Here is a 25625-nt window from a genome sequence, read left to right as displayed (position 1 = left end):
GCATGCTCATTAAACAGGGTATTAAATCACATAGGAATGCTGCTTACTTGATGTCTTCTCTATTACAGAGCTATGCTTAGAAGTTGAGGCTTTTCAAGTGATTGTGTGGGCTTTAGCTAGGCAGTGAAAAAAGTCTTGTAAACAATATGCCTTTGTGATGAAGGCAGAGTAAGTGTAATTATCACCTGTCCTATTGAGAATCTTCCCATTTTGGGGCATAATCAAACTAATCAGAGAGTGTTGTGCCTTTCCAGCTAACTAGGTGATCTTCAAGAGTGGCTCCAGAGCAAATGCAAAATGAGCAGCAGAGGACAGTGCAGAAGATGCAGTGGGCTCTCGGTCTGACCCGCGAGGATATGAAGATGTCTGCGTGCAGTGACTTTGTGGAACACGTTTGGAAACCTGGCTCCTGCAAAAATTGCTTCAGCCCGAAGAGTTCCCATCGGCTGCAGACACCCTCAGATGTGGGAGCTTGTGGCGTGCTCCCGAATGGAGTTAGCAGCAAGCCTGAGAGCCTCGCACTGGAAGACGAAGGTGTAAATACTTCCCCCTTCTCAAAGCCAACAATTGCTGTGAAGCCAACGATGATAAACTCGGATGTTTCTGACGCGTGGGTGGATGTGAATATGAATGCAGATCTGTCACAGGTAATGACTAATCCAGTTGAAGTATGACTTCCCGTTACTTACCTTTCCTTCCCTTCAGAGTGCTAGGAATATCTGTTAAAACTGTTTCCTTCCCTTTGTTTTTCCTTCTGGTCTTGACTGAGGTTTTTAAGCCATGTATTAGCTTCTCAAAGTATCTTTGAGTGAAGCTGGCTGGACTGTTGCTAACAAGTCATGTGCAAAGGAGCTTAAAAACACATTGTTTGCTTAGGAACTTCTGGATTTTTAATGAGGATTTGGGTTACAGTTATTTTCCTGGGAAGATTTACTGAAAAGATGTCCTGTCAGGTTTCAGTACAACTGGATCCATGGTCTTTGGGGGTGAGGAAGAAAGTGCACTACCTTTCTACTCCACGGTCTCCCAACCTTTGCCAGAGCAGTAATGCCTTCTGGGTGTAGCACTGCTGCCTGCCTTTGAACTGGCAAGCCCAGTAGTTTGAGTTACTATTGAGATGGGTGGTGCTGTTCTCGCCCTGCCTAGCTGATATCAGCTCTGCCCCAGCCACGCAGAGTGGAGCGTGGGCTGCTGTCACCTGCCTGTGGCATAGTGGTGCTCCTATCTTCCCTTGCCCCAGAGGAGAGTCAGGGCTCACTGGCTCTCTTCTTAGCCCCCCATTGCTATCCCTTTCTTTTCTAGGAGTAAAGGGCACACAAGTGCAAGTTGTCATCATGGGTGGTGTTTGATCTGTGCAGGCAGATTTGGCCCCAGGATGAGTTTTCCGACCCTGGAATGGGGGTCGCGTCATAGGCACGTGTTACCCTCTGCCTCTCCCACTCCTCCCTTGGCAAGCAGGATAGATCTCCCTCCAACGATGAGATTTCAGATACATTTCCCTGACTAATCCCCAATTTCTACTGCTGAGTATAGCCAAACTGCTATCCCAGGATAACCTGTGATAGTCTGTGTCTGTGTTCCGGAGTCACACACTCTGGAGCAGTGTGAAATGAAATGAATATAAGCAGAGAGAGGTGCAAATATTCCTTCTCCAAGTCTTTAATTGCATGGTGATTCACAGACAGGATGACAAGTTGGACATATTTCTGGCAGTAAACCCATAGAAAGAGAAAGGAGAATGCCTTATTCCAGTGTGCTGCCATTGTTGGCAATGCAAGGATTGCAAATGGTCCAGAAAATACGATAAGTGTCATTTAAGTAGGAAAGATTTGTGGAAGTTATTGGTGGGGTGAGCACAGCAAAACAGATGGTGAATGTCAGAGGATTATTGTGCAAAATTGGGATTTTGGTTTTGCGGCTTGTGGGCTTTTAATTTTATTTCTCTTGCATTTTGCATATGCATGTCCTGACAGTGCACTTGTCTCTTTGACACATGCAGGTCAGCTGGGGCATGATTTCTGGCAAGCAGCTCCTTCTGAAATCAGGAGATGCACAGCGGATCTGCCTTGACAATTTTGGCAATGGTGGTGTGAGAAAGCCCTTCCTTCACAACGCACCCAGCGACTGCTTGTCTTGCTGTCCTCCTAGCTGCTCCATGGTGGGTCTGCACAGCCTGGAGAGTCGAGTGGAGAGAAATGTCTCCGTCCACAGCCTGGTACTTGTGGGTGAGGTGGGCAAGCAGAAGGACAGAGTCAAAGACAAGTTTGCCCTGCCTCATCGGACCCCCTGTCCTAATCCGTCTGCCTTGGGGGACAGAAGCACCACAAACTCCCACAGAAACCCTCCTTCCCAAGCCAGAGAGGGAACTGCACTCCCTTCTGGGGGCGACTGTGGTCACATCTCCTCCAGTTTCGAAAGCGAAGGAGGCGAGTACTGTTCAATCACGAACTGTCACAGAGAGCACCTTGACTTACGGGAGCCGTGTTGCACAGAGGGAAAGGCTGCACAGTGTGAAAAGGAGAGTCATGCTCCCTGTGGATGGAGGCAGCGGGATGCTCCTGAGATTCCCAGGCCAAGTGGCCAGGCAGTCAAGTTAAGTGAAGAGGAGCGCAGAGCTGTGAACACAGCCTTCTGCATCACGAAAGACCAGGGTGATCCCCTCCGCTATGCCCTGTGTTCAGAGAGGAAAAAGCTGACTCTCCACCCTGAGCCTGAGAGCATGGGGAGCAGCAAGGCCTTTGCTTTGTCCCAGGAGGATGAGGACTCGCCTTCCCCCGGGGAGCCCTCTGTCGCTGGAGGCCCCCGGACTGAGAGTCTGAGCACCCCTCAGCAGGCTCTGGTGGAGCCGCAGCGCCCTCGCCTCGCTGAGCCAGCCCACGGTGATCCCATCTATGCTGAGAGCACCAAGCGGAGGAAGGCACAGATGAAGGCTGCCAGCAGACAGGTAAAAGCAGAGAAGTCATCTCTTGGCGCTGTCAAGGAGCAAGCTGATGGGTCAAGGAGGGATGGTGGCTGGGCTTTGGGAGGTGAGAAGGAATACCAGGACTCCACTGGCCAGGTGGCAGCAAAGATAACTATAATGACAGCACACACTGAGGATGATCACAAGACAATATTCCTCAGCAGCCCTGACTCAGCAGTAGGAGTTCAATGGCCATGTATCAGCCCCACTTCCCACCCCGATTTTGGGAGTTCATCACCTACCATTGAGTCTGGACAGATTTTTCAAGCATCTGGAAATGAAAATAGCCCAAGATTTCATCTATCAGCTCCTGCTAAGTCCTCACTTACTGAGAGTCCAGCCATTCCCCCAAAGATGTCCAAAAACAGCCAGCCAGGCAGCGAGGGGAACCGTGTACCCCCAACAAGCTCCCATGTGGCAAGGTTTGCTGATGACAACAGCCACGATGAAGCTGGTATTCAGCTACTGCCAAGTTGCTATGCTGATACAGGTGCCTTTGGGGCATCTCCTTCTCTGTCCACTCATGTGAATGGGGTCTCTATGGAGGAGTCCAGTAGAGGCCTGGCAGGCTCGTCCTATGACAGGAGGCAGAAATACTACACCCCAATATGGACTAAACAGTCCCGAATAGAGGAGGAGGAAGAGCAGGAGGAGGAGCAGGAGCTCTTCATCCATCCATGGGCAGTAGGAGCTGAGAACGGAAGAGCTGGTACTGACCTTGTGGATGACAGCCCAATGCTGGAGACCCAGCCTGGAATCACCAAATCATCTTCTTTCTCCTTCGATTTCCCTAAAGACAAGAGTAATGGTATGGAGTTTGTGCCGCCGCCACCACCACCGAAAAAGCAGTCCAGGTACAGCCCTGTGAGTGTGTGCGTGGTTGTCTATTAACCACTTGCAATTGGCATGTTTTCTGCATGGGTTCATTGACTTGGAGGTGCTTCCCATTCTTTTTTTCTTCCTTTCTGTTCAAAGGTGGGCTTTCAGGAGCATGGGAGGTGACTGCAGTTCTCAAAAGCTACTTACCTTTTTACTCTGAAAAGCTGTCTGATCTTTGCAAGTCTTGGTTTGAATGTCATGCGCACTTGCAAAAACCCTTCAGGGCTGCAAGATACAGCCTTGAGTCCCAATATTCAAGTGAGAACAAGATCTGTGCCTGGGATGGCTGGTGTTTCCCAAGTCAGTTTTGTTCTGTCTTGGCACAGTTCCTTGATGTTGAATAGGATAGAAAATCTGGGGTTGCAATCTCATCTTGTAGGTGGAACTGGGCAAATTCTCTTGACAGTAATAACTAGGGCCTCCAAAATCCACATTTTCAATTTGGCTCTAATGTCTTTTTTGCTTTCGAGGTGAACTCTTGAAGCCAGTTTCCCAGGGAGGGCTCCTTACCTGCAAGCAGGTAATTCGAGCTTGCCTAATGTGGGCTTGTTATGTGTGGGAGTCACCTGGCTTCTCTGTTTACTGCTCTCGTGGAAGTCAGATTTGCAGGCAGGGCAACTGCAGGCCCCAGAAAACAAATGTCAGTGAGGGAGAGCTATCCATCTGGGAAGGAAGCAGTTCTGCTAAGCAATTTGAAAAAAACCCAGCTTACAATAGTTTGTGTGCATTCAGTATATGCAGCTGTGTGTATCATCCAAAAAAAAAAGGGGGAGAAAAATGGGGGGAAAAAATGAAGGTGAAATGGAGAAAGAAAATTTGATTTCCTGTCTGTGCATTAGGTTGTCTGAACATACTGGAGAGGGACACTTTCACCTTCTGCAGGTGTCCTGTGTTTGCTGTATTGTGTGTTTCAGTTTTGTTACCTGAAACTCTGCATTGCATAACAGCTTTGACTCCAGCTCCTTGATTTAAAAGACAAGAGAAGAAGGGATGGGTGTTTGGAGAAGAACTTCCTCTTGGAGTCCATGGTCAAGCTTATGTGTAGGCATCAGTGACCTCCAGGTCGAGACTGTGAATTTTCAATGTGTTTGGGGGTTGGCTAGCCCAGGGAACTAGTGTTTTAAATGGAACAAGAGGTGAATAAATGAGGTTTCTCAAGGAAAGGGAAGAGATGAACAAGTGGCTTTAGCTCTCCTTAATGCTGGGCTTTCTGCTGTGATGCTGCATGCCTGCTTGGAGTCAGAGGAAAGGAAAGGTCCACAAGCAAGTGAGCATACAGATGCCATTTGGTGTCTCCTAGCAGCCTGTGGCTTGGGGTTGTATTGGCTGCATGAGGTGTTGTTGAGGCCCAGTATAGATGGTATGATGCTGCCAAACTGTGATCATATAGGAAACACCAAGCTGCCTTCTAAAAGTCCTCTAGGACACGATTCCTTCCCCTGTAGAGCAGATGGAGGTCACTGTGCAGGTCAGAATGGTGGTGGCACTCTAACTCAGCAATATATATCCCATTAGCATCTTCCATTTGCAGTGCTAGGAGCTCCTGCTCATGGAGGAGCAGCCATGCACAGCCCTTTGTCTGTACTAGGGGAAAGAATGCTTCCCTGGCACTGCTTGGAGTCTCTTTTCTGCCTTCAGGAGTGCTGGGAGGAGGCACGGGGTTTCTTGCCATATCAGAGTGTCTCCTTGGCTGGGTGACTTGGAGCAGCTGTACTCCAAAGCCAAGAGCATGCCCTGCTGGTGCCCTCCATGGGGGGTTATGATGATCCATCCTGAGGGGTGTGGAGCATTTTCCACTCCTTGGAGGGGCTGTCTCATGCTCCTGGTGTGATTGTGCTGTGCCAATTGTAACAGTTGCTTTTGAGTCATGCTGAACATGCCTGTGTGCTAGAAAGCCTGTGTGAAAGCGGTCAGGGAATCTGAGGTCAGGAAACACGTGGCATCTGTGGCTGGGATGTCTGGCAGAGCCATAAACCCTGCCAGGTGGTTGAGGTAGGTGCTGCTATCGCTTTTACCCCCTGTGGCTGTAGGGCATGTGTTGTGCTATAGGTATTTGTCTCCTAAAGGCCTTGATGCCTGCAGCTGAGCCCTGGGATGCCTTGCTCAGAAGAGCATAGCCCTCCCTCTGGCTGCCCAGCGCAGCCAGCCCGGGAGCCATGAGGAACTATCTGATCAGACAGCAGGTTTCACAAGCCGTGCAAACCCAGATGATTGCTTTGTTTGTTTGCTTTGGGGATGCTCATGTTTTCGTCTCAAATGTGACTCCTCTGAGAGTGTCACTGCAGGAACCAGGGCGGAGGGAGGGATAGCTATACCTGTGCAACCAGTAACATCAGCGTAGTGGGACTGTGTTATCCTAGGCTGTCGTTGCTTGCAGCTTTGGGCCATGACATAGCTCTGACCTGGTGCTGGAGGTTCCTCTGTTCTTCCTGGGCTTCAGCCAAATGCCTGAAGAAGGAGAGGCACAAAGATGACTCTGAGGCACATTCCTGTTCTCCTAGGCCTGGGCAGTCTGTGGACATGTGCTTGTCTCTAATGGAAGAACCACTGATCCTTCTGTTATGCTTACATAGTCCCTCACAGAGACAGAGCACCTCAGCCCAAGACATTCCATGGTGGCACAAAGGCTCCTTCTGTGGATGGAGGGAGATGAAGCCAGCATAGAGCTGGTTGTGGCACAGGCATGGGACTGGAGGCTTAGCAAACCAGGGTTCATCTTAGCTGCAAGGAAGGCGTGTAACTGTCCTTTTCCCTTCTGGATCTCAAGCTGCAGCAAGGTATTTGATTTCATGCTGGAAAATGACATCTGCCTGTTTGACTTTCGTAATTAAACTGAATTGCTTATTTTAAAGAAAACTTGCATGTGTGTTTGAACAAGTTAAAAAGCGGAGAAAGAAAAAATGAGTCTGTGGATTTTGTTTTGTTCATCTTGGCTCTAACAGCTCAAAAAAGTTTTTACAGGGTAAATTTCTGCCAGACACGGAGGAAACTCTGGTTTTGGAGTAAGCTGTCTCTTAGGATGGTGGAAGGAGCTATTTTAGGGGGTTTAGGAGTTGGCACAAAAAAGGAAAATGAATTTGTGCCTGTTTCAGCCTATATAAAGCTACTCTGGATCTCTTGCAACTGTTTCTTCATACAATCCTCTTTTCCTGCTTGTTTGAAAGATTATAGATATTTAAGATTTGCTTGATCTGAAACAGAGTGACAAATAAGTTTAATTACAAGAGGAAAGAGATTGGAAAGGGAAGATGGTGGCTGGTCCTCTTCCAGAAGCTGGGAAGGTAGTTGGCTAAGGGCTCACTAAGGAAACTGGGATCCCCAGGACTTGTTTGTGCAATGGTGATTTAAAGGTTATTTGGTATGAAATGCTCTAGCATGGCCTTCAGTTTCTTGGCACAAGGAATGAATCTTTGCTGAAATTTATGTCTCTCTTACTCAGAGGGCTAGGCTACAAAATCCTTGTGGTTTCTTCTAGTCTGGAAAACCTTGATGGTTAATTTATTTTACATGCCTCTTAAAGAACAGTGATGCTGCTTTGCATCTCGAGCTGTTGCCTCTTGAGCTCTTTTCATCATAATTAATGCCACCTTCAAAAGGCAGTGCCATAGATAGCTTCTGAAATTTGCTGAATGCACTTGCTTGGGGCAACAAAGGTGTGTAGCACAGCACTTCCCAACACCTGTCATCGCTGAAAGCATCCAGGACAAAAGAGCTTGAGGTGTGCCAAGATTGCATGTTACGGTGCTGCTGCCACTGCTTGTTGCCAGAGGGAACAGAAAACAAGAGTGTTGCAAAAAACCTACAATGTTGGGAATTTGATCACAAGGAAAAGAGCCAGGTTGGTTCCTCACTGGGGAGTCTGTACTGGCTGGTGGGCAGTGCTGTGTTCCTTGCCAGGAATCGGTCTGTGATGGAGCAGCACTGTACCCAAGGCAGAATATTCCTCTTTTCTTACCATTCCTGAGGCACCCATTTCTCTTTGGAGCTCAGTATCAGGGTGTACCCCAGTGACAAAAGTAGACTGGCATCATGGAGCTGCTGTGGCAATTGCAAATGCAACTGAAAGTCATATGGGTCCCAAATTTTGATCCTCTTCTCTGTAACTAGGGATGACAGCTGGTACTTGCCATTTGATCGAGGACAAGCCAGATTTATTATTATTAAAACAATAAATGATAATAAATAAATAAGAAACTGGATGGCATCTAATTAAGTACATAATTAATAAGTAAATAAAGCAAAGAAGGGAGGGTACTGCTTAAGCAGCAGAGAGAATTATGCTCCAGGATAGGGAGGCAATACACTTTCTGGATTCCCCTTGTGTTTTTTATCTGAAATTAATCAGGAATTTCTCATGCTGTTTCTGCCATTGAACCATTTTTAAAAGGTTGTGATTTATCAGTCAATCTTTTAGGAGAGTTTGTTTCTTTTAAAATGAAAGTCATTCAGTCTTCTGTGTGTTTCCTGCCTTGCCACTTAAAAAAGCAGAGTGTTGGAAATTGTAATGAGATTTGTGATCTTCTTCACCACATCAGAGTATGCAGTGACTTAATTTTTGACCCATCTACCATCTTAATTCTGCACCCCATCTGAATTTTCCCATGCATCTCCAGACTCCAAACCCTTGTTTCAACTTAACCTGCGCTATGTAAAACCCTGTTTGTACAGGGAGGAGCGGTGTGCTCTTCTGAGCAGAGCTAGGAGTGTTTCAAAATCCTCTCTTTCCTTTACCTCAGTTTTGGTTTCTCCACATTTGCCAACTGGTAGCAGAAGGATAAGTACAAATCTAAACTTCAAATGTTGTAATCTCCTGTATGCTGGGTTTTAACTTCCCTGTGCATCCAGGGGAAGATGCTGGAAGAAACAGCAGTGGAGAGAGGAGGAAGATATAATTATTAACGTTTCATGATAGAGAAGCATATGGTATAATCATGCTTCCTCTTGTGTAATAATTAGGCCCAGCCATATGTTATGTTTGATGCTGTAATGCAGTCTGGCTTTTCTCTCTTCAGTGCATTAGTTCCGTTATTTTATTCTGGGAGGGGGTCTCTTGTTGACATTGTCACCAAACATCTCCTGGAGTGCAGTTTGGTTTGTGGTGATTTGTGTGAGTTCTCTGTTCTCCTCCTCTCATTCCCCTGTGACATGATTTATAAAGCTCAGCATCTCTGTTACCTGTTCAAGTCCTGTCATCTGTGCTAAGGAGTGAGCCCCTCCGGCTGACACAGCAAGGTTGAGAAACCCCTATGATGGGACTGAAGAGCAGGTGTGCCTTGTGAACAGGTCTCTGTGCAGGGGAGAGATGCCTGGCAGCATCCTCCACTGTTGCCATCATGCGTGCAGCCTTGCAGGAGCCTTGCAGCTCTTGTGCCTGAGTGCCCTTCTACCACTCTCAAAACCTTCCTGTCTCTTGTGGAAGGTAACCAGACCTGCATGTCAAATCCCTGACAGGAAATTCAAGATGAAGGTATATCTAGAGTCCAGGGGTCTGTGGGGCAATATCCCAATGCATGTGTGTCTGCTGCAGTTGGGGGAGCCATGCCCATCACCATGGGTGCCCATCCCCACTCTCTCTGATAGGTGCAACGCATGTGGTTGGTGATACTGTAGTTGTGCAGCAACATCAGGTGGGCCCCCAATCTGCTAAGAAATGTGAAATTAAACACATAGTTACTGCTTGAATATGAGTCATGGGAAAGATGAAGCATGCCCTGGCCAGTGATGCAACATAGGGCATGGGAAACAATTTGGATCCATTTTCAGTGTTATAGAACTCCAAACTGTACATTTTGGGGGGTTTTTTGTTTGGTTTGGTTTTTCACAAGACCACTGTTTCCCGTCTTTACTTGTTTTAGGCAGGACTGTGGGAATCATGCGGAAAGTCAGCTGGATGACATGATTTATGATGGGAAAACTGGGGAATAGTGAACAGGAAGGGTTGCTTGAATATGCTAGCGTGTTGCATGGAGGATATTGAGTAATTGGAGTGTATTTAAATCCACCAGAATAATTTGGAGAGCTGGACATCTGTGAAATCATGTGAGTTTAGGTTATTAGATTGTGAGAGCTGACTCTCGTAACCTGTTCTTTATGCACAGGCACATGGAGGAGGCTCTGGGTGCTGCTCTTCAAGTTGCTGGTTACATTTAAGTCACGAGCAGGCATTTCTGAAATGGATGTAAATTAACCAGTGTTACATCTTTCTGAAGGGGAATGTAGCCCACAGATGTTTGCAAACTGGTGGCAGGGGGGACAATCCCGATGTTTTCTTCAGGTTTAAGATGGATTGTTTCTCTTTTTTTCCAATATCCTTTGGTGAAAAGGGTAAGATGGAGAATAGCCACCTGTACCCTTGTGCTCACGTGTGGTGGAAGGAACATTAACAAAGCAGGGGAAGTTTGGGTTAATTGTAAATCTGAATCCCACAGGCTGTCGCAGTGATGAGCTGTTCAGATCTTGGGGTGGAATTTTACTGAAATGGGAAAGTTTGACCCTTGCAAGTACTTTCAGTAATTCTTTGGTATAGTGGGTGGTATTTTGATCTGTGCAGGCTGCAACCTGGGCTTCAAGCAGCCCAGAGGAAAAGAAAAAGATGTAAAGCAGAGGTATTTCCAGAAGGCATTAGCTGCCCTGGCTGTAACATCTGAAACAAGAGCAGGATGTCGTTTAAGCGGCAAACAATTTCTATTTCGGTGCGCCTATTCAGGAACTGCATTTTACATAAGTCACGGCGGTACGGAGAGGAAACGGGGCTCGCTGTGCATCTGACTTCACTGTGACACTGAGCTCAGCAAAGGCAGCAGCCAGCACGGTCCTGGCAGACACTGCCTTGCGACCAGGTTGCTTGGAGGAATAGGTGTGGTCGTGCACAGTGGACCTTGGACCGCGCCGAGCAAAGTCCCATCTCTCTCTGAGTGCGGGAATGGTAAGGCAGCGCTGTGAATTTGTGTTTAGTGATGGGAAAGAAAGAGAAATGCACTGACTTTTCTGGGGGGTGGGGGGTGGAAGGTGTTAGAAAACATCTCATCTGTGCAAATCAAGACTGGCTTTTTTGCAAAATCTGCTTTTCTTATGGATTCCAATGCTTCTTTGATTCTTGCCAGGTCAGACTGCACTGGCATGGGTGTGCACCCATGTGCTTTTCCCCCACAATTTGCTAAAAGTTAAACATCTGAAAGAGTTATAGGATAAAGGTATATCCTTGTAGTAAAAAAAAAAAATTATTTAAGTCCAGTTGGTTGCTTTCAACAGCATTAGTCATAACAGAACTAAAAACCACTCCTTCCCTCTCCTTCCCTCTCCTTCCCTCTCCTTCCCTCTCCTTCCCTCTCCTTCCCTCTCCTTCCCTCTCCTTCCCTCTCCTTCCCTCTCCTTCCCTCTCCTTCCCTCTCCTTCCCTCTCCTTCCCTCTCCTTCCCTCTCCTTCCCTCTCCTTCCCTCTCCTTCCCTCTCCTTCCCTCTCCTTCCCTCTCCTTCCCTCTCCTTCCCTCTCCTTCCCTCTCCTTCCCTCTCCTTCCCTCTCCTTCCCTCTCCTTCCCTCTCCTTCCCTCTCCTTCCCTCTCCTTCCCTCTCCTTCCCTCTCCTTCCCTCTCCTTCCCTCTCCTTCCCTCTCCTTCCCTCTCCTTCCCTCTCCTTCCCTCTCCTTCCCTCTCCTTCCCTCTCCTTCCCTCTCCTTCCCTCTCCTTCCCTCTCCTTCCCTCTCCTTCCCTCTCCTTCCCTCTCTTTCTTTAGTTTTTTAACTGTGACTTGTGTGGTGCATTGTGAAGTTTTGTAAATCCTCCCCAAGGGGCTTGCTGTGGTAAATTCATCACTGGTGCAAGACCAGTGTCTCTGCTGAGGTATACCTGAAGTGGTTTTTAAAGACTTATTTTCATCAGTGCCTGAGTATTTTTAGACCAACACTGCTCAGGCAAATGAGGAAGTCTGGCAGAAGTTTCTTCCGGGCTTCTCATACACTCTGCTCTCCATGTGGTGGTGTGGACACAAGAGTAAGTGCTTTGTCTGGATTGGGAACTAAACATTTCTCAGTCTTCAAATAGAAATCTCTCATTTTGGACAAGGAGGGATCCTGTGCATGTGAACAGGGTGCCACATGAAAACTGTGCATGTCTTTTGTTTGTCTGTCTTAGCAGTCATTCCAACGTCTGATTAGGAAACACCCGATACCTTCCAGCAAGATAACTGGTGGAAGTCCTTTTAATTCTGTACAAGTCTGCCACTAACCTTTTTACATTCTTAACCAACATGTTGAATTTTATCAGCAGATTGGCAGTTTGACTTAAAAAATGTGGATGGATAACCTTTGTTTGCTGGCTGACAGAGTCTGAACTGTACCAAAGCCAGGAGTGTTTATGTTCTGCTGTGTTCCCTAACTGTTAACAGTTTCTGTTGTTTTCCAAGGTGGAAAAAATGAAGAAAATGCAGAGGAAATTCTTTATCTTAGCAAAAAGTTCTGCTTGCCTAAACTGATCTCTTAAACTATGACCTGGCAGGTTATAAGCCCAGTTTATGGTTTGTTGATTAATTTTTTTAGGTGGAAGCTGCATGGAAAACTGTGGGTCTTACATTAAAAATTGCATGGCAGGTCCTGAGTTTGGCAAACTCGCCTTCTCTGCAGAGGTGTTTCTTCTTTTGTCAGGTGTCAGTTGTAACTGTGATGCACTGTTGGGAACAGCAGCACCTAGGGATGGATTCTTCTTTTACTTATGACTCCATCATGAAGGAATTGTGTTCTGACACTCAGCCTCAACCTGCCTTCTGTAAAATAGGAGGAGTGATGCCACTCCCTTCTCTTGAGAACATTTCTGAAGGCAAACAGTGGTGGGTCCCCACTTGCCAGTGATGGTGGCCAAAATGGGATGCGGTCCAGGACCTCACATATGCCAGGCAAAGGATGCACAGACTAGGGCTGAATGCTCTTGGCTTAGTGGCTTTCCCTCTCTGCTCAAGTACAGCTAGTTTGTCATGAGGTCTGGCATGGGGACTGCAAGCCTATAACCTGCTCAGATAGGAAGTGGGATACGATTCCCCAGGTGCTGGAGGAAGAAGAAAAGTGCACAGGAATGAGGTGCTCTGGTGTGATGTAAGGCTGCACAGTGTCTGTATGGATGGGCCCAGACCAAGCTAAGGCTGCTCTCAACTTGAGTCTCCATGCACAATTGCATGCAGGCTATCTTTTGCCAGCTGTCACCTGTCTGTTCTCTTTCACTCTCTCTAGGCACACTCCAAAAATGAACCCAAATAACACTGAGTTGGAGAGGGTCAGCAACAGCTCAGCTGAGAGCCTCAGCCCACTTGTCAAGAGTGGCCACGTCAGCTTCACAGCTGGTTCCAGTGACAGCCTCGACTCAGACACACAGACTGGCAGTGATGGCAGTAAGTGACCATTGGGTATGGGAAAGGTAGCATTGTACCTGGGGCCCACTGCTGGAGCTGCATCCTCAGAGCATGGATCACGAGAGTCCAATCCCCTAGCTCCCCCAGCAACCCTTTGTCTTCCCACTTCTCCTACTCTTCTGCCTCTTGATGCAGTTAACATGAATGTGGCAGAGTCAGATCAACATCATGGACTTTTTCCTCTTTCATGCAGCAAGTGCCAATATCATTCACTCTGTAGATCTCCTCTTGTCTGCATAAAACCTCCATCTGAAAGCAATTGCCCTTACCCTGCTTGTGCTCCATACATTTCATGAGGTCACAAGTAGCAGTGCCATAGAAAGTCTTCCACAGATTTGAGGAGTACCAGAAGGAGTCTTGTGCTAGAGGTGATCTTGCCCTCTCATTGTGTTCCCAGTTATTTCTTGAAGGGGAAAAAATCTGCCTGCACTCGTTTAACTGAGATTAAAAAATACTTACTATGAAGTCACTTTTTTCATCAGTGCGTAACTTAGACATGCACTAACGTGCTCAGCAGCTCAGAAAGTATTTCCTTAGCAAAAGCAACCTTCGTGTAGTGGAAGTTCTGTCTTTCCAAGAGCAACAATGTGCAGCAATAAAATTAAGAGCCAGAGCTCTGGAAACTCCATTTTTCCACCGCTAGCTTAGAGTCTGAGAGTGAGACCGTGCCAGGAAATTGTACAGGGGTAAGAAAAACTTCCATATCTTGGATCTTTACTTGCTGTGCACAGAAGCAATTTGCTGTCAAATATTATATGTGACAAGAGGATTTCTCTCCCTCCACTAACAGAAGCAACTCTTTAAACTCATCATGAGAAAGATGAGTTTTTAAATGAATACCCGAATGCAATTTTTCTTGCTGATGCTAGCAAGAAGGTATACAGTCAATAACTGAGTGAGGTGAGCTCAAATTAATGGGCTGTGCTGTCAGATGTTAATATATTAAAGGGGGGGAGCTTTTAAGCCCTTAACATGCAGAAGGACTCTATGCTGAAGGTGCAGAGCACTGTTAAGAAAGCTGTGAAAAGGTTTAATTCATTACTCTCTGCTTGGGGCAGAGCCCAACAGCACATAAAAAAAAGTTAAGAGCAGTTTGGAATTTGTGGGCTAGGCGTGTGGACCAGTTGCCAAAGATTCCAGTGCTGACATTTGTTCTGTAAGAGACTCTCAAATAAATCTTGTCTCTTGAAACAGGGATTCAGCTGCATGTCCTGGCAGAGATGCCTTTGTTGGGGTGCTCTTGAGTTGTATGCTGAAGAATTTCTCTTGGCTGTATCCTCTGTCAAATCCCTTTGGATGGAGGTGGCAAGAAGTGCCACGCTGAACAATCCCTACCTGTGGCTTTTGACAGGGTTTTAGTGGAGGGAATCTTTCCTGTGGACCTCTTAGGGTGTGGTGCAGATGCTTGGGTTTTCATTGAAGCTTGGGGCATGCATCTCAGTTGTTGAGCCATATGCTCCTCAGCTGAACTGGGGCAAGAGAGACCTGTGCTGATTCACATTTGCTACAGAGATGTTTCTGAGCATATTGTCAGAAATGGGGTGATGAAACTGCCTTGTGTGGGAAACTCATCTTCTGTAGAAGCCAAAGTCAGCACTGCTAATTTCTGAGATGTCTCTCAATGATATTGCTATGATGAGGTGCATTACATGAGGTGCATGCAGGCAGCTTTGGCAATGGAGGACAAATGAAAGTTGACATCATGCTACCAAACTCTGGTGGGGAGGGACAGGGACAGATTGTGCCAGCAATCACTTTGGTAAGCTGAGGACTAGGGGATCTGCCCTTACCTCATGTGATCCCAGGCGGTGAGTGGCTAACAGAGGTTGCTGCTCTGGCACAGCTGGTACGGCTTTGAGCCTGCAAGTGACATGCCAGGACAGGCTGGGAGCTCAGGAATATGAGCCCCTGCACTTGGAGGTTGTGCATGATTGCTGGTGAGTCACTTGGGGTTGAAGACAGGAGACAAGTGCCTGCTGCGGGCTGACATGAAACTGCCCCAGGGCGTTGCTGTGAAGTAGGCAGAAAGTCACTGTAAGGAAGCTCCTGCTGGCAGCTCAACCCTCACAGGCAGCTTTGTGAGGAGGGAGGATGGTTTGCTACCACTCTGCAGCTTTGGAAGCTGGGCTTAAAGGAAGCAATAGATCCTGCTATCTGTTAAGCTTGTGTGGAACAAAATCCCACCGTGCACCTTTCAAGACCTACATTTTTATGCAAGGTGTTAGCAGAGCTCAAGTTTATCAATAGTCTCACTTGTCATTCAAGTCGCATAGAAAAGTTCCCTTAAATAATTTTATCTCTTTTTTTAATTTCCCCTTCACTTCTCATTTGTTCTGTCTCCATGACCTGAAATTATTGCTCCTTATTTCAATGTCAAATCACATTTTGTCCTGGTGTTGTTTTGTTGGGTTTTTTTGTCACCCTTCTTTCATGGCATGTAGCTGTATTACATGTGTCCAGTCTGGCCTGGGTAGGAAAACAGCTGCCACAGCTGCCTGAAATGAGCCATCCATCTCAACCCAATCCATCTGCAGGTGGCATGTGAAGTTTCCTGGGGTTTAGTAGTATGTAGTGGGGCCAGCCTGCCCTCTGAGCAAACAGGTCTGGCAATACACGGGGACACAGGCAGTGGGGGGGAGGCCAGATTTTTTCAGGAGGGTGGAAATTGCCAAAATCACAGGCCTTGCTCAGTGAGCCTTACCCAGTCTGAAGCAAAGAGAAAGGTTCAGTATACTTCTTGGGTTGCTCTGGTACAGAGGGCTCCAGAGGGCTGCAGGTTTGTAGCCTGAGTCACTCTCTCCTTATCGTGCCATACTGCTGAAGCACTGGGTGGCACTTCCTAGGTGAAACAGGCTGTGTTTAAAAGATTGTCCTTGTACCAAGTGCTTAATTCTTACCTCCCTGTGGATGACATCACAGCTCAAATATTTACCTTCTACTAGCTTTTTACTACTGTATGTGCAGTTCATAGGGGAGTGGTTTTGTGGGTGGGGAAGTGCATTTCTCTAGATGGCTGGTTGCAGCCTGCTTTGCAAACCTGCTATATTAAACTGGATTAAATCCCTAATGCCTTCAGTTAAACTTTTCAGTTGTGAATAGCTGGATACCCCCACTAGCACGGGGTTCAGACATAACCTGACTTGCTGCTTTGCTCCCAGTCAGGGCCCTGGGAGAGACAGCCAGTAGGGGGTGGCAGGGATATGGAAAGGACTTGCACACCCAGCCTGCAAGGGCCACTCATGGCATCTTCTTGTGTATTGCTGTCTCCTAGGGCACTCGTCTGAGCCAAACCACTCGCCCCCTCCAGCTGAGAGCCAAGTGTTTCTCCCTGCCCCTTTACTTCCTGTCTCCAGTGAGGATTGTCCCTCCACTGCCCCCAGCTGCCCACCCCCTCTGCCCCAGAAGAAGACAGTGATCAGAACAGTGTCCTCCCCAGATGGTTTTTTTGGGGCACAGGCATCTTCAGGCAAAGCCAGTGCTGCCAGCCCCAGGCTGAATGTCAGTCACTCTGAGACCAATGTCTGCCTCCGGGAGGATCCTCCCTTCATCCACCCAGCCAGCCTGGGGGGCCGCCCCAGCGCCTTCTCCTCCTCCGAGTCCCTGGAGAAAGGCTCCAAAGGAAACAGCTACTGGGGCTCAACCACTGGTAAGAGCACAGGGGCTTGCACATCCAGCAGAAACCTCCAGTCCCTGTCCTCTTCGCAGCTCAGCGTGTCCAGCCAGGTGTCATCGGCCTCCAGCCTCCACAACCTCCTGAGCAACATCGACAGCAAGGAGGGGGTGTACACCAAGCTGGGGGCCCTCTATGCTGAGTCCTTGCGGCGCCTGGTTGCCAAATGTGAGGACTGTTTCATGCGGGAGCAGAAGAACGAGCTGCACTTCAATGAGAACAACTGGTCGCTCTTCAAGCTGACATGCAACAAGCCCTGTTGTGATTCGGGGGATGCGATATATTACTGTGCCACTTGCTCCAAGGACCCTTCTACTACCTATGCTGTGAAGGTAAGTCCACACCAGGGGGTATCCAGGCTTATCTCCACCTTCAGATGGAGGATGAGGCAGAGAGCTGCAGCGTCCAAGGCTGCATGGGGGGGCCATAGCTGAGCTGGGACTGAGCCTTAAAAACTATTTTTCACCCTCTCTGGTGTATGGATTTAAGTGAAAGAGTGGGAAGCACACTTAGCAGTACACCTTTGAGAAGCACCATCAGCACACAATGGCCTGTTTTCTCTGCTTGTATTTCTCACAGGTGAAATTTGGCAAGTAAAACCCCTTCCAAAATTGCCACTTTTTCCCTGCTGCTTGCAAAGGTTAATTTGGAGAAGTAGTTTTTGTTGTAACAAGCACCAGTCAGATGCTTATTGCTAAAGGGGTCTGAAACCCAGTTTCTCTCTAAAAGCATCTTTGTGCAAATACTGTTGTAAACTCATTGAGGCATTCGCCTCTGATGACACAAGCTGATGAAAGGCTGTTCAAAAGACAGCATTTTTACCTCTGCCTGCCTTTGAAAGTGGAAGATCTGACCCAGAAACCATGTGAGTGCTTATATGATCTTGAAACTACAGGAGATAAGCGTTTGCAGATCCCAATTAAACAATGCAAGGCTGACCCAGACATGCTGTGTGAGGTCAGGTCTGAAATATTTTCCTATAACTCTATGGAATACATGTTTGAAATGGAAACTTCAGGTGCAATAGTTCAACTCTTTGAAACCTGAATAAGTAAACTTATCCAGCCCATTCCACGGACATCACATGGATTTTGTGTTCTTGATCCGTGTTACTACTTGAATACAGAGATTTCCAATTCCATTTTGACTTAACACTAGGGATGGCTCATTGCTGCTTACTCTTCAGGCTGTTTTCAAAACCTAAAGTAATTTCCAAAGAAGCACTGTCAGAGACGCATTAAGCAAGAAAAAACAAAAATCTCTGCTGAATCGTTTCCACCATTATGAACCCTAAGGAGATGTTTTAGCTAAGTGCTATCTTTCAGGCCAGTTCATATCCTAAAGGAAATAGAGGCAAACCAACAGGAGGGCTGTAAATAATGAGAACAGAGTTAGACAAGGTCTTGCACCAATACCCCTAGTCCAGCACTCAGAGATGCAGCTTTTCTTGTGTGTTATACCTAAATCCATTGCAACTTTCCTCTTGAAACCTGAGTACTGTGTGGTGAACTGCTGTGCTCCTTTTCAATCTGTGGTACACTGTGGCATGCACATACCTTTGCTTTCGCCTGACGTGTTAGGTGGGGCTCAGTGGCTCAGCTCCGTGGCTGTAGTGCACGAATTCTTGCCGAGGCAGAAACAGCACATTTCAACCCCTTAACAGGACTGCACTTGTGTCCCTGTGTGTGAGGTGGGCTTACTCTGTGCCCTCGGTACGCTGCAGAGCATCTTAACAAAGCCAAACCCACTCCCAACAAGGCTGTACTCTATGCCAGCATAGTGATGTTGTGTATGTGTTTACCCACATGCATGGATACAGCTCCTGCAATGTTCCTCTGTGCCACCATCCTTTTGGTAGCCTAAGTATGGAATAATTGTGAAACATTACAGTTGACTGATTCTAGCTGCCCCTCCTGGCTTCTGGTATAGATTTTTTGACAGGAAAGATGTTATGGACCTGTACTTAAAACTAGACTTGGAGAGCTCAAAACAGGCAGAGGATCTGACTTGAGCCAGGGAGCCTGCTGAGGAGCAGGAGCCAGAGTCTGAGCTGTGCACAGGCAGACATAACACTTTGAAAGAGCTAGGTTTACATGAAATGGCTTTAGAGGAATTAAGCCAAGATACACTCTATGCCTTGGCTTCTTTCTCCACTGAAAGATGCATGACTAAGTCAGCCCCAGGCTCCTACTTGGAGCTTGCAGCATGGAGGATGCCTCTGGTGCAGCTAAAGTCACAAAGAATGGCTGGGCAGGGAAAATGGGAAGATCTCCCTGTATTCGTTTGTTCGCAGTTATTCTTCCAGAGAGTCCTGTCTTGCCAGGAGTTCCTCCCCTTTTCCTATGCTTTACACGTCTTTCCTTTGTGGGGAGGAACAAGCAGGTTTATTTGTCAGAGGGCTGAAAGTTCTGCTCTGCATTTGGGGGACCTTCTGCATCATCCTGGGTCCTGCTGAGTTAATCTGCAGCCTGCCTAGCTCTCCTAAGCTTGTCTTTCCACGAAATAAGCATGCAGCCACGGCAGGGTATTTTTGTTTAGAAAAGAGAGGACAATAGGATTCAACATGCCCCGTCTCTACAGTCTTGTCTCATCTGAGTGAATTACCTGCAAATGCCTAGATTCAAACCCTTGCAAGAGGAACACAAAAGCAGCCCACTTCTCCAGCTCCCTCTCTATTCTTGCATATTTTTTAACTCGAAGGCAAAATTGATTTCTTGTCCAATTTTGCACGCATGCTGTGACTGGCAGTGGCATGCTCCAGGGTTTGAAACCTTTTATTCTGAGTTTCAGCCTGTTGCTGATTCCCGTGGATGAGATATAAATACATTACTAAATAAAGGAGGAAAAAAAAAAAAGAGTATAATAGAAATGCCGAAGGCCCCATAAGCTAATGGATACTCCTATAATAAACCTGCGTTTGAGTTTGTTTAGTCTCTAATGCAGTCATAAAGCTAAAATACATAACAAAATGAAGAGAGAAGTCATGTGGGTTTAAGAGAATCCACATTATGAAATGCTTTTTTTCCCCATAGAGTTTGCTGCACTCTTACTTATTTCTAGGCCTGTTGTTAGCTCCTGTTTTCTCTTTGGTGTTTTTTCACCCTGTGCTGATGAGCACAGCTTGTTGCTGGTTTCCCTTTGCCATTGATCAGGGGGTTGAGAGTAGCTGCTGACACATGAAGTGGAATAGTTGAGGAGGATGGGAAAGCAGCTCTGGGGCACACGGCCAGAGAAGAATTAGGTGGGAAGAAAGTGCTGGAGGTCTCTGTCCACCCCTCACTCCAAACAGCTCTATGCTTGTGGCCATGTCATGTCAGATGGGGCCTCGTCCAGGCAAGTGTTAACCATCTCCACAGATGGAGGCAGCACCTTTTCTGTCTCAGGTTTTGCTTTTCTCTCTGCAGAATGTCTCCTGGGTTGCAGGAGTTTATCTCAACAACATCCTTGATGTAAAAGCTGTATCACTTCTGTTGGCAATGAAACAAAATCTTCAGAAATTATTCACGGAAGGACTACTGTCCTCCTTTCCTGCAATTATTGGGCATTGACTAGCAAAAGGAGCATGCCCAGAAATGTGACTCAGATATCTGATTGCTAAGGTTGGGGTGTTGCAGGACAAGAATGATCCTCAAGCCAGAAGATAGCTTAAAATACTTAAGGGACCAATGCACATCCTGCTTTTACTGTTCTCTTCCTTAGCATCTGCAAATCACAGTTTAGGATTCTCAACTTCTGGTCTCTGCCCTGTCTCTGGCTGATGAGAATTTTCTTTTGGTCTCTCCTCATAGATTTGTAAAACCCAGGAGTCCAAAGTGGCTGCTTCATATTGCAGCCCTGCAGTACCAGTCCACTTCAACATCCAGCAGGACTGTGGGCATTTTGTGGCCTCCGTCCCCTCCAGCATGCTGCTGGCCTCAGATGTGGGGAAAGGCATGGCCGGGGATGGCCTCCATCCCTCCCGCACTGCCAGTGAGCACGACTGTGTGGTGGTCATTACCCGTGAGGTGCCAAGCCAGACCACTGCCGACTTCGTGAGGGACTCTGTGATGTTGCACCAAGCCAAGCCCGAGCTGTATGAACGTCGCGTTTGCTTCTTGCTCCTCCAACTCTGCAATGGCCTGGAGCATCTCAAAGAGCACGGCATCATCCATCGTGACCTGTGCTTGGAGAACCTCCTACTTGTTCCCTGCAAGCCCCCTATGAGCTGTGTGAAAGCCAAAGATGACAAACACTTACCCCGCCTCATCATCAGCAATTTTTTGAAAGCTAAGCAGAGGACTGGAACGGGAGACTCCAAGCTGAAGAAGAGCCAGGCCCGGCTGGCCCCAGAGATTGTGTCAGCTTCTCAGTACAAGAAGTTTGATGAGTTTCAGACTGGTATTCTCATCTATGAACTGCTGCACCAGCCCAACCCCTTTGAGGAGAAGGTGCACCTCAGGGAGCAGGAGTACAGCCCTGAGGACCTCCCTGCTCTACCCAGCCTGTCCATCTACTCCCGGGGACTGCAGCAGGTGGCCCACCTGCTGCTGCAAGCAGATCCTATCAAACGTGTGCGGATCACCGAGGCCAAGCGGATGCTGCAGTGTCTGCTTTGGGGACCCCGAAAAGACCTCATGGAGCAGCCCCTGAGCCATGAGGAAGCTCTGCGCCAGGTGCTGCAGAACTGGGTGGACATGAAGCGTGCCCTGCTCATGATGAAGTTTGCAGAGAGGGCTGTGGACACCGAACGGAGCATTGAACTGGAGGATTGGCTGTGCTGCCAGTACTTAGCGTCTGCTGAGCCGACATCCCTCTTACACACATTAAAACTGCTGCAGCTGCTCTGACCTTGGATGTGTCTCAGAGGCAGCTGAGGGTTCCTGGTTGCCTTGTGGCTAAAGGTGCACAGCCCTTCTATGTGTGAGAGGTTTGAACCTCAGCTGTGAATGCACCTTCAGGTCCTGCCTCACACTCCAGTCAGAGTGCACAAGACCCATTTAGTATCCTCAGCACTGTTAATTTGTGAGCAGGCAAAGCAGGCAACCTATCCCTATTTCAGGGGATTTTTTTTTTTTTGGTGTGGTAACTGTGGACTAATAAACTCCTGCCTCTGTGTGTGCATGTTTCTAATGAACTCAGTGTGCTTGAGTTGATTTCTGCACCTATGGAACAGTCCTCTTGTCCCCACTTCTCCCAAAGCATCAGGGCCTTTTTGCCCTGGAATACCACCACCGTGCTCCGTAATCGTGAATGGTTGACTGCTTCTCCTGGGGAGCAAGGGCAGTTTACATAATGCTCCTTTGCAAGGGAGAATCAGGAAGGGTTTTCAAATTCACATCTTTTTTGGGTTTTGGCATCTGTTTTGCGTCTTGCTTTAAACCCAAAAATTGCCACTTGTTTCTCTGCATTTTTCACTGTGAGCAATTCAGTATCAGCTGCCTGTTACCTTTGTTGGATAATCATATAGCATGGCTTTCCTGTCTAGTGCTGCAGCCATGCAGGCTGTTGGATTTGAAAGGCTGAGAGAGAGCCCAGGATGGGTCTGTTCATGAGGATGATGCTGCATGCTGGGAATTACCCCTTGTAAAGCTAATGAAATGGAAAATCCCCAATTCACCTCCAAGGCCTTGGGGGGAAAAGTCAGGGCCAGGTTACTTCGCTTTTGCCATCCCTCCAGCTCTCTCCCTTCACCTGGCAATTCACCTGTCCCTTGTTTCTCACATTTTTTTAACCCCTTTATTGAGAAATGAGCTGTGAAAGGCTGGGGGCACAGTCCTGTGGGCTGGGAGGGTCTTACTGTTGCTGGTGTTTGAATTAGAAATGCATAGGGCTGGGTGCACTGCAAAGATGTGATGCAGGAGCACAGTCAAAGAGGGAGAAACTGCCCTGGCTCACTTCACCCCCTTTCCCTCTGTCCAGATACAGAGCAGACACTCAGCTTGGTAGAGAAGCTGTGCTGCTCAGAAAAAAAAAAAAAAGATCTTCCAAAGGGTCGTGGGCTTCTTCTACTCTTTCACCTCAACATGAGGCAAAGATGAGCTGCCCTGCTCCTAGCACCAGTTCTGCAGCTTTTGGAAAAAGGGTAGGTTTGGGACACATAGAGTGAGCCTGGCATCAGCTTAGCTAAGACAGGATTTCACTAAGTGAGCTACCCCCTTCCCAGCTCAGACAGGGAGAAATTCATGAGTGCTTTCCTCCAGCCTTGATTCACCTCCAGACCCAGCCTCCTCTTTGGGGGAATTTTAATTCCTCAAGTTTTTTTGACACTTCATACACTTTCTGTGAATCTTTTCCAGGCTTCTCACCTGGATTTCTTTTTTTTAAATCTGTTTGGCTATGGTTTCTGTTGATGGGAGGAGATGGTTCCTTGGCTGGGCACCCATTTGCAATGAATTTCCCCTGACCCCCTTAGGGCGGAGGCTGTGCATGTTCCTGCCTGCTGGAAGAATGTGGGATGGCTCCAACTGTGGCCGCCAGGGATTTTTTTTATACACTGGCTTTCCTGTGTCTGACTCTTGGGTCCACTTCCCTCCCATATAGGTTGGCAAGAGCCTTATGGCTTTGGAATTACTGTCCCAGGGACCATCCTGGACACATCACCCTGGAAAGTCTGTCTCTGACTTGCTACATGTGGTCTCACATGGACCAGCAGAGTGATGAAAGAGCCGGAGAACCTGTCTGAAGGAGCCCAGCATGTTTTTCTGAGATAAGATGAGAGATGACTCAGTTTCTAAGCATGGATGGAGGAAAGAGGTTGGCAGCAGCTCTGCAGGACAGCACTGAAGGAGACAGGGCCTGGCCATGATAAATTCAAGCCGCGCTGGCAATGGGGAGATAATATGCAAGGCAAGTGCCTTGCAAAGCTTGGGTTGGGTACTCAGCAGGACTCAAGATGTAGCCAAACATCCAACCAGCCCACATAAACCGAGTTTGGATCTATTTTCCAAGCTGAATTTCAATTTAACGACAAACACTGTTAGAGGTATTGGCACAGGGCCTGAATGATGTGGGGTGTTAACCTGATCAAAACTCTGTCCCTTGAGTTTGGTCACTTGAGACTGGTTCTGGTGTTGGTCCTGGTACCCTGTAGCAGTATTCCCAGCAGACCAGAGGCCAACAACAGTCCTGTAGCTTTTTCAGCTATATTATTTTAAGTTGTGTGAGTGGCTTCTTGCTCTCATATAAACAGAAATTCCTGGCTCCAGGCTTTCCTGATACTTTCCCCTATGGTAGCTCATGCTTCTTCTCCAGCCTAAACAGTCCCTAGGTTTTGGGTCCTAAGGTCAGTGCTTGAACTGGAGAAGTGCATTAGGGTTTCTGCTGTGTAGCTGTTGTGGGGAAAGTGACACCTAAGTCTCAGCTGAATGCCGCAGCTGAGTTTGAGGACTTTGCTGGCTCATCCCCACCTTGCCTGTGTGGTCCTCACCATGCCATGGGCAGCAGCTCCCCTTTTTCTAGCAGGCATTCTTGTCCCTGTGCCCAGGAACCTCTGCAGGAATGGTGGAGGGGATGGATCATTCCTCTTTCCCATGTGGCAGAGAACATAGCTGACCCTGCACCCTGGGGGCCAAGCATGTCACCCACTCAGGGGGAGTGGGGATTGCAGGAGATGTCTAATTGGGAACACAGTTTGGGGTCCACATGCCATAGGGATAGTGCTGAGAAGCAATTGCTGGGCAAGCACCACAAACCCATGCATCTCAGTGATACTGCTGGGTGAAGAGAGGGGCGTTTCTTGTCTTGTGCTGCCCCCAAGCAGCCTCCTAGCCTCCTTCTGAGTGCCCAGGTTCCCAGCAGTCCATGCAAACAAGAAAGGTGGCAAGACAGCTCTCTGCCAGTGCCTGCTATCCCCCTGGAGGACAGATTCCCAGGAGCTGGGCACAGTTGCTGACTGGTGCATTTGTAGCACAGGTGAGTTTGGTGAGGAGGTTCTGTGCTTCCTACATGAGATGAGGCCAACACCCAAAGCCCCAGGATAAGCACTGGGCAGTGCTGCTAGAAGCCTTCTTACCCAGTGGTCTGGTGACCCTGCCTCCCTGCTTCAGAGCATCCCTCAAAGCTGGGGGATATCCCAGGAGTAAAAGCCAACCTAGTTTTCCAGAGATGTGTTATAGGTGATTGCTTTGCAAACAGCACTTCTCACCCTGGATGCTTACATGTGCAGGAACATAACCCACTGGCCCCACAAGTTACCTCAGGACAGGCTCAATTCCACTTTGGCTTCTTGGCAAGCAGCAGCAGCAGCAGCAGTGCGAGGCCGTAAGAGAGGGGAAGGATGCTGCTGCAGGAAGTCCAGAGCAGACAGAGCGTGGAGAAGCTCTCGGTCTCCACAGCCACCAGGATGTAGGCAGCGATGAGCTGTGTGAAGACCCAGGTTGTGCCACGGTAGAGGAGCTTCGTCCCCCGGGAGGTGGCCCAGGCGCCGAGGAAGGCGTGGATGCGGTAGTCAGCCTGAACCATGACGGCCCAGCACAGGAAACCAAACACCTGCCCAGGCCGGAGCCCATGCCACCAGGCAGAGAAGGCAAAGGTGGCTAGGAGCGGCCGAACGGGGCAGCGCTGGAAGATCAGTCTCCTCAGCCAGCGGGATGTGCTCTTGTTCCAGGTTCGGGTGAAGACGGCGAGGCGGTGCGTGGTCTCCAGTGTCCACAGGTCATGGATGGAAAGGTCTCCCTGCCCTGCCTCCGGCCCAAAGCCCGACAGCTCTAGCAGCGCCTCGTCCAGCACCCAGTGCAGATAG

General features: G+C 48.1%; 2 protein-coding genes across 2 annotated transcripts; one reads left to right on the top strand and one right to left on the bottom strand.

Moving 5' to 3' along the window:
* The first annotated feature begins 290 nt into the window (after nucleotides 1–290).
* LOC103800898 (tyrosine-protein kinase SgK223) lies at nucleotides 291–22013 on the top strand. The gene is made up of 5 exons (XM_009073291.1): nucleotides 291–647; nucleotides 2000–3810; nucleotides 13058–13215; nucleotides 16508–17238; nucleotides 20695–22013. The coding sequence occupies exons 1-5, from the start codon at nucleotides 291–293 to the stop codon at nucleotides 21730–21732; spliced, it is 4095 nt and encodes a 1364-aa protein (XP_009071539.1). The 3' UTR covers nucleotides 21733–22013.
* Nucleotides 22014–25090: 3077 nt separating this feature from the next.
* Nucleotides 25091–25615, bottom strand: MBOAT4 (membrane bound O-acyltransferase domain containing 4; the record flags this gene model as incomplete). Its single annotated transcript, XM_009073292.1, has 1 exon — nucleotides 25091–25615. A coding segment is annotated over one exon (525 nt), but the record flags the coding sequence as incomplete, so codon positions are not given.
* Nucleotides 25616–25625: the final 10 nt, after the last annotated feature.

The sequence above is a fragment of the Acanthisitta chloris genome, unplaced genomic scaffold, assembly GCF_000695815.1.
Source record: "Acanthisitta chloris isolate BGI_N310 unplaced genomic scaffold, ASM69581v1 scaffold37214, whole genome shotgun sequence".
Taxonomy (NCBI): Eukaryota; Metazoa; Chordata; class Aves; order Passeriformes; family Acanthisittidae; genus Acanthisitta; species Acanthisitta chloris.
Note: the sequence above shows the minus strand (reverse complement) of the source record. Positions and strands in the feature narration are given on the sequence as shown.

What these genes read in the sequence shown, in the direction of transcription:
- LOC103800898 (XM_009073291.1), top strand. Translation starts at nt 291, where the DNA reads ATGCAAAATGAGCAGCAGAGGACAGTGCAGAAGATGCAGTGGGCTCTC. An exon ending in CCACCACCACCGAAAAAGCA is followed by an intron (nt 3,811 to 13,057) that starts GTCCAGGTACAG and finishes CACTCTCTCTAG; the next exon opens with GCACACTCCAAAAATGAACC. An exon ending in ACAGACTGGCAGTGATGGCA is followed by an intron (nt 13,216 to 16,507) that starts GTAAGTGACCAT and finishes GCTGTCTCCTAG; the next exon opens with GGCACTCGTCTGAGCCAAAC.